The sequence below is a fragment of the Rhincodon typus genome, chromosome 12, assembly GCF_021869965.1.
Source record: "Rhincodon typus isolate 14 chromosome 12, sRhiTyp1.1, whole genome shotgun sequence".
In the NCBI taxonomy this organism is placed as follows: Eukaryota; Metazoa; Chordata; class Chondrichthyes; order Orectolobiformes; family Rhincodontidae; genus Rhincodon; species Rhincodon typus.
Window position 1 is genome coordinate 59,545,361 of NC_063343.1, and position 8,937 is coordinate 59,554,297.

The 8,937-nt window shown below is 39.1% G+C and overlaps 1 protein-coding gene across 1 annotated transcript; it reads right to left on the minus strand.

Moving 5' to 3' along the window:
- Window positions 1-210: 210 nt before the first annotated feature.
- Window positions 211-7,736, minus strand: LOC125484507 (interleukin-4-like). Its single transcript, XM_048603472.1, has 4 exons — window positions 7,605-7,736; window positions 2,908-2,955; window positions 1,627-1,749; window positions 211-306 (listed from the first exon to the last, which is right to left on the minus strand). Exons 1-4 carry the CDS (start codon window positions 7,734-7,736, stop codon window positions 211-213), a joined length of 399 nt encoding a protein of 132 aa, XP_048459429.1.
- Window positions 7,737-8,937: the final 1,201 nt, after the last annotated feature.

Below are 8,937 nucleotides of genomic sequence, written 5' to 3' on the forward strand. Positions count from 1 at the left end.
ATATTTCATTTGGGTGAATATTGTATACATAACAGGCCATCATGAATGCCACAAAGCTATCCAGTTGATGAATAAATAAATATTACATGTGATTTGTAAATTTCTGAAATTAAAACAAGCTGTCTCAAATTAACAAGGTTTATCTGCCCTACCAAAGCACACAGATAATTGAAGATAATTGAAGATAAGATCACTGTATTCTTCAAGGTATCAATGTCCGTATGTTCTCTTGGAAAACTTCATCAGATGTTTCAGGAATGTGCGTAACTGAATCTCAGAATCATTGTTCACTGTGCAAGTCGGTGTCTATAAGGAGAAAAATGTTTGTTTTATTTTAAGGTCACAAAACATGAACTGCAATTTAGCAGATATTTAAGTAGTATTACTTTATAGGTAAATTATTAACAGTGTTTAATAAGGATGACCAACTGGTATCCCGTCATTTTGCCCACAGAAAACAGGGCTGCCATTTATTACTGATTCTAATTGCCCTGAGAAACTGTTAATGTATGTTCTTCCTGACCCATTGTTAACTTGATTAAAATGGATTGTTTCTTGTCCAGCCAATTCAGAGGACACTTAGAGTCAACAACGTTGATTTGCGCATGGAGAACGTAAACCAAGTTGAGTAATGGATGGCAGATCTCACTCCCTGAGAGATATTCATTAACTAATTGGGATTTTCTTTTGTCTGATGATCACGTTTATAAATGTCAGCATTTTTTAGTTCCATATTTTTTCTAAATTTAAATCAAGCCCTCAAAATGCCATCATGAGGTTTGAGCTCAGTAATCCAGGCCTAAGACCATGTGACAATAGAGCCTTAGGAGCAGAGGTAGGTCATTCAGCCCATTGGGTCTATTCTGCTACTCAGATGGGTTATGCCTGATCTGATAATCCTTACTCCACTTCCCTGCCTTTTCCTCATAACATGTGATTTCCTTACTGATTGAAAAGCTATCTAACTCAGGCTTGAATATACTTAATGACCCAGAACTCTACAGCGCAAATTCAGTTCTCTCTGAGAGAAGAAATTCCTCTTCATCTGAGTTAAAAGGATGGCCCTTTACTCTGAAATAATCTCGTCTGGTCCTAGATCTCCTGCAAGGAGAAACAACCTTCCTGCACCTAACCTGTCAAGCCCACTAAGAATCCTTTATCTTTCAATAAGGTCTACTCTCATTCTTCCAAACAACTGATTAGAAGCCCAACTCACTCAAAATCTCCTCATAAGAAAATTCCTCCAAGTTTGGAATCAACCTAGTGAACCTTCTCTGGACCGCCTCCATCATCAAATAAAGTAACCAAAACTGTTCACAATATTCTAATTGTGATCTAATGAGTGCCTTGCATAGTTTTAGCAGCACTTCCTTTCACACTTCACTCCATGTCTGGACTCGTTCTCCGAATCAACACTTCGTCTCTTTTCATTACTCTGCCTTCACCCCAAAATCTTGCACATTTCTTTTCAGATACCAAGCTAATCTCATTTTGTATGCATCGGTTAAGCCTGGCTTCTCCATAATCTCAGGCATTGCATTCCAGAACTTAACCACTTTCTGCTTTTCCTTGTGTTGCTTTTGCTTCTTTTTGTCAATTGCCTTATCTGTTGTAAAGAACACTCACCTTTTCTCCGGCTTTTCGTAAGTTCATTTGAAGTTTCTGTAGGTCATGCTGGATATGTGGACAGGGAGTAATATTCTTCAGGGCTTTGAAAGCTTTGCAAAATGTTTCTGAGACAGTCTGATGCTGGAAATTACATTATTGATTAAATAAAAACACTGATCCAGTGATTGAAAATACGTAGAGTTCACCAGAATGTCTCTAGCCTTTGCCATCAAATGATCGTTGAATTGATGTATAATTAAAGCTTAATGAATATTCTTGAAAATATTTAGAATATTAACGCTGATCTTCTCTTTAATAATGAAACGGACTTAACATTCAGAGATAAAGATGCAGAAAAGGAAATATAATGTAGGAATGCTTATTGCTGTTAAAAATAATTAAATTCATTGTTCAATTTAATGAAAGGAGAAACACAAAACAAACTCATTTCTAATCTAATGTGCCAAAATGTAATCTCAAATATTAAGTTCAATTCTCATTATTTTAACCGTTGATAGTGCTGAAATCAAGGCCAGCTTCTCAGTTGGAAAGAATTAGTAATTAATTTGTCACTCAAGATAATTGATAACTTCGAATTTTATGAGTTCTGAGGAAGAATCATACTGGAGTCAGAAGTTAATCCTGTTTCTCCCTCCACAGATGCTGCCAGACCTGTTGAGTTTCTTCAGCATTCTCTGTGTTTGGTTTAGAACTCTGATGAAATGGGTCACACCTAAGATACTAATCAATATTTCTCTTTCATATTCCAGCTGATCTGCTGTATATTTCCAGCATTTTCTGATTTCATAGCCAGTTGGGGAATTACGCTGATCCAAACAGCAAAAAATCAGCACGTTGTCAATCATTTCAATGCCATTCAAGGAGCTAGCTTGTTTGAAAATTATTATAATGTGCTGCAAAATATTGGTGTCTATTACATATATGGTACTGCAAATGAACATTAATATCTGATCACTTCTTAAATGGCACTGAGGAACATTTGGTAACAGGTTAAAGGGACGAAATCATATTGTTCACTATGAGATATTAATTCATTCACATGAAAGCTTGCTGTATTAAAGGAGGTTCTAACTCACTAAAAAAGCACAAAACGGTATGATTGACTCCCAAATTTTATATTAGCTGAATATACTACATTCAAAGGTTTTGGACAGTAGGAAAGTCTGATAAGGAATTCTCCCATACAATGATTTTTGTGCAAAGGGCTGGCAACCAACTAATGCTTTAGCATTGAAATAGAACAAATGAATTGTATAATGAGACAATAATTCAACTTACTGTCATGTCACTGAAAATGTCCAGGACCATCTTGTCATGACAGGCAGCCTGCAAAGAAAGTGCAATTAGAACTTTTCTATTCAAAAGAACACATCTCTGAAACACTTCAGCGTAATATTTTCATTGCTGTTGAACTGAAAGATTGCTGAAATATATTACGATTGTAGTGAAAATTGTCTGTCAATATTCAACTTTTATCACTTGAATTTAATACTTGAGGATTTCATGGACTCAAAATGGTTTTTAAATTGCTGCCCTGATCTCCAATAAGTCTAGGTGACTCATGGAATGTACAAAATCAACTGCCTCAAAGTTACTCAGAAATAGTAAGAACTGCCGATGCTGGAGTCAGAGATAATACAGTGTGGAGCTGAAAGAACACAGCAGGCCAGGCAGCATCAGAGGAGCAGGAAAGCTGACGTTTCAGGTCGGGGCTCTTCTCGTCTAGACCCGAAACGTCATCTTTCCTGCTCATTTGATGCTACCTGGCCTGCTGTGTTCCTCCAGCTCCACACTGTGTTGCCTCAAAGTTACAATTTATAACAAGAACCGCAGAAACTCAGTGAGGTGTCAAGAAATTTATATTTCTTGTTTTCCTCAAACTCGTATTGATAACTTCACATATTGTAAGGGAAAGGTTGTTACAACTGTCCAACTTGAAATGAAGCAGTGCACAGATATCAGCATCCACAAAGAAAAGACATAACAAAGCAACAAAAATAGAAGTTGCTGGAAAAGCTCAGCAGGTCTGGCAGCATCTGTGAAGAGAAATCAGAGTTAACGTTTTGGATCTGGTGACTCTTTCCAGAAGCTATAGCAGCCTGTGAGTTAAAAAACACAGTAAAATTAATGTAGACTGATAACAGAAAAAAAACTAGGAAGTCTTCTCTCCCTCATTCTCTGTTTCAGATTCAATCTCAAAAACTAGTGCCAATGAATAAGCAACTGGGGAAAATCATCACTCGTTGAAAACTCATGATCTCTGAACTTCACTACTGCTAAAGAAACAGGACAGCAACTATACAGGTGGACTTAAGCCTTTTCGTTCTCACACTCCAAGGGATTCTTAAGGTCTGTACCTATGTCTGCCTTTAAGATTCTAGGACCATAAAACATAGGAGCAGAAGGAAGCCAATCAGCCCATCATGTTCACACCACCATTCAATGAAATCATGGCTGCTCTGATAATCCTCGACTCCACTTTCCTGCCTTTCCCCATAATCCTTGACTCCCCTAGTGATGATAAATCTGCCTATCTCAGCCTTGAATATACTTAATGTTCAAACTTCTACAGCACTCTGTGGTAAAGAATTCTTCCACATTTCTGTCTTAAATGGGCAAACCTTTATTCTGAGATTATTCTCCATGGTCCTTGACATCCCAGTAACAGGAAACAATGTCTCTGCATGTACCCTGTCAAATCTGTACAAATCATACGTGTTTCAATAAAGCCACCTCTCATTCTTCTAAACGCAAATGAGGATAGATACAGTTCCTCAATTCAGCTATATTCAGCTCCTCAATTCCTCCTGTCAAAGTATAAATAACTTCAAATTTTCCCACATTTTACTCCATCTGCCAAGTTTTTGTCCAAATGTTTAACCTGTTTATATCTCGCGGCAGACCCTTTGAGTCATTCTCACCACTTGCCTTCCTTCTCACCTATTTACCTTCGTGACTGTAGAGACTACCCCTATTCTTTGTAAGCTCATTAACTGTATGGAGGATATGCTTTTGATACTGCGATTTATCGTTTCTTTGGGGTAATAAATAGTGAAGCTCAATTCTCATTCACTTGGGAAAGGTCTGAAGGTGTATGAAGCATTTGAACTGGAAGGACTACTCCCCAGGGTTCTGAAGGACATAGCCAAGGAGATTGTGGAGGCACTGGTGCTGATCTTTTAGCAGTCACTGAAGCCTGGGACGATCCCAGAGGACTGGAAAATGGTTAATACATCTTATCTGTTTAAGAAGGGAGGAAGGCAGAAGACAGGAAACTATATTTGGGTTAGACTGACCTTGCTCATTGCTAAGATTTTAGAATCCATACTTAAGGATGAAATTGCAGCGTACTTGGAAATGCATGGTAAAATAGGGCTGAGTCAGCACGGCTTCATCTAGGGGAGATTGTGCCTGATAAATCTGTTTGAATTCTTTGAGAAAGTAACAAGCAAGTTAGACAAAGGAGAGCCAGTGAATGTGATCTGTTTGGATGCCCACAAGGTCTTTCACAAGGCGCTGCAAATTAGGCTGCTACAAAAGATGAGACCATGGTGTTAGGGAAAGGTACTGGCATAGATAGAGAATTGGCTGATTGGAAAAAGGCAGAGAGGAGGATAAAGGAGTCTTTTTCATGTTGGCAGCTGATGACTGGTGGAGTTCCACAGAGGTCAGTTTTGGGAGCATAACTATCCATGTTTCATATCAGCAACCTGGAGGAAGAAACTGAGGGCATTGTTGCTAAGTTTGCAGATAAAACAAAGATAGGTAGAGGAACAGGTAATGTTGAGGAAATGAAGAAACTGCAGAAGGACTAGACAGGCTAGGAGAGTTGGCAAAGAAGTGGCAGATGGAATATAACATGGGAAACTGTGAAGTTATGCACTTTAGTAGAAAGAATGGGGAAAGGCTTGAGAAATCTGAAGCAAAAAGGGACTTAGGAGACCTAGTTCAGGATTCTTTTAAGGTTAACAAACAGGTTCAGTTGGCAGTTAGGAAGGTGAATGCATTAACATTCATTTTGAGAGGGCTTGAATACTAGAGCATGATGTTCTGCTGAGGCTGTATAATGCTTTGGTCAGACTGCTTTTGGAATACTGTGCGCAGTTTTGGCCCTGTATCTAAGGAAGGATGTGCTGGAGGGGATCCAGAGGATGTTTACATGAATGATCCTGTAATAAAGGACCTCACTTGTGAGGAGTGGTTGAAGACTCAGGATCTGTACTTGATGAGGGGGGATCTCGTAGAAACTTACAGAATACTAAAAGGCCTGAGTAGAGGAGCCATGAAGAGATGTTTCCATGAGTAGGAGAGACTAGAACCCGAGGCACAGCCTGAAGGGATGACCCTTTAGAACTGAGATGAGGAGGAATTTCTTCAGCCAGAGAGTGGTGAATCTATGAAACTCATTGCCACAGAAGGCTGTGGAGGCCAAGTCATTGAGTGTATTTAAGGTAAATTCTAGATTAGTAAGGGGATCAAGGGTTATGGGGAGAATGCAGGAGAATGGGATTAAGAAACATATCAGCGATGGTCAAATCAGACTCAATGGGCTGAAGGGTCCAATTCTGTTCCAATATCTTATCATAGAATCCCTACTGTGTGGAAGCAGACCATTCAACCCAACAAGTCCACGCCGCCCCTCTGAAGAGCATCCCACCCAGACCCATCCCCTACCCCTGATTTCCCCACATCTAACCCACCTAACCTAAACATCCCTGGGCACTATGGGCAATTTAGCATGGCCAATCCACCTACCCTGCACATCTTTGGACTGTGGGAGGAAACCGGAGCACCTGGAGGAAACCCACGCAGACACAGGGAGAATGTGCAAACTCCGCACAGACGGTCGCCCGAGGCTGGAATCGAACCTGAGTCCCTGGTGCTGTGAGGCAGCAGTGCTAACCACTGAGCCACTGTGCCGCCCCAAGAAGAGATTGGATATAGCGATTGTTAAAATTTTATATTATATTTGATATTAACATCTACCAAAAAATGTGAAAAATTGTCCAGTGATATCCTAGACAAAAAAAACTCAGCACATGTTCAACCCATTCAACCTCCATCCCATCAGTCCAATCTCCACATAAGCAAAATGATGCAAGTTTTCATCTACATTCCTATCAAAGAGCACATACACAACAATAAACTTCTGGCTGATCACTTAGTTTGTGCTCTGCCCATTCACTCAGCTCCTGCCCTCATTCCAACCTTGATTCAAAACATGGCCTAAAGAAACCAAAAGAACTGCAGATGCTCGAAATCAGGAACAAAAATAGAAGCTGCCGGAAAAAAATACCAGCAGGTCTGGCAGGACCTGCCAAGAAAAAAAGAACAAGAGTTAACGCTTCTGGTTTTATAGCTAAATGTTGGATTGGCTCCCCTTCATTTATAAAAATCTTCTCAATTTATTTGAAGAGTAATGGCTATGTACTAAAACATAATTTTAAAAAAATTGTTGTGGTCGACCAAGAGGCATTTAAAAAGAGGGGAGCCATAACCCCTCCTCACCTGGTTATGACAAAAGTCCTGAGTTAACTCTAAGACCGTTATAGCCAGCTAAATCTAATTAGCAGTAGTCTACTTGGTTCAAATCAGCGTTGCAACAGAAAATCAAGAATAAACTTTTTATCTTTTGGGGAGACATAGTTAATAGTTTAATCATGGGTGCTACACAATAATGATACAGAGTGGTAAATTGGTCTAATGTCTTTCTGTGCACAATAGTAACAAATAATAAATATTTTCCCTCTTTATATTTTTAATGAACACATTTGGCTTTCAATGAAATGCATGCACTGTTGAATGTCACCTAATTTGTTTATTTTCTAGATCTAACTGGAAACCTCAAGTTGTATGATCAGCCAGATTTTGTTGTATGTATAAGATAAGACAGAATATCAGTATTTAGAATCACTATTTTGCATTCTACTATTAAGTAGTGATATCTTATTATAAAAGATGCTTACTTCACTTACCTGCCTCTTTGTTATATGTGTCAGAGTGTTGATGATTTCCTTTAAGGTCTGGTCATCAGAGTTCATTGTTCTCACGACTGTGCTGCCCAAGCACACTATGATGGAGAAAATCAAAATCATAAATTTCAGCATTTTGGTCCCGAAAGCTTGTAAGGTTCTGATATCTCAAACAAGTGATCACAGATTAATGTATCACCAGAAGCTTGTGAAAGCCTGAAACGTAAGCACACCTTTTTATATCCATTCCTCCAAACTCTTGGAAACACCCAAGAGTTTACTGGGTCATGACCAAACCATCTTACCATGTAGGAGATTTCCCAGAATGATTCATTTCACGCATTTGGTTACATAATCTAAAATATTGCCCTGTTCATTGAAACTGACAGGAAGGAAACTCTTATCAATTGGGTTGATTCATTCCGAGATATAAATTAGACCAGATAAAATTGATGAAGTATTTGATTCTTATTCTCCAAAATGAATATATTAAGATAATTGTAACAATGTCACTTATGGATCCATGTTCCTATTATGGTATTTAATTAGGAGGTAAAAAGTGAGTAATGGCAACCAGGGCCAAATAGGAGACAATGAAGACGGTTGAGAATGTGAGGGGATGGGAGATCCGTGGGAGTCACAGCTGAGCTAGAAGATCATAAGGGTTGAAAATCCATGCTATTGCTGTAATGTATAAGCAATCACAGAGCATTGTTTCCTCACACCATGGCCAATTAATATATAAAGAATAACGGTACACTACTTGGTGCACGGCCTCAGGACTGAACTGGTAGGTTGTCGGCAGAGTTGCAACTCTTTGCAGTTGAGCAAGGTCACAGAGGTTTTGCTTTACAAAGAAACATGTCCTAAGTCGATACCATATGACACCCTCCAGGAACCTCAATGACAATGAAACTTCAGCAAAACGCAAAGCTCTATGTTAAACTTGCATCAAATCTTGGTTTGGCCACATTATGGCAACAGGTTCTAATCTTAATAATAAGCACTTGAATGCTTAAATTTAGCAATGTTGAGGCTAATAGATGATTATCATAGTTTCTTATGGTGCAAATGTTAAAACAAACAGATGCAGGGTTAGTGCTTGAGCTAATTAGACAGATTTTTAGGAGCTTTTTAAGCAGCCTGTACTCACTCTGACACCAGCATATGACATCAGTTCCCCAAGAAATCTAACAATTTGGCAGAGATAGTAGGAACTGCAGATGCTGGAGAATCTGAGATAACAAGGTGTAGAGCTGGATGAACACAGCAGGCCAAGCAGCATCAGAGGAGCAGGAAGGCTGACGTTTTGGGCCTAGACCCTTCTTCAGAAATG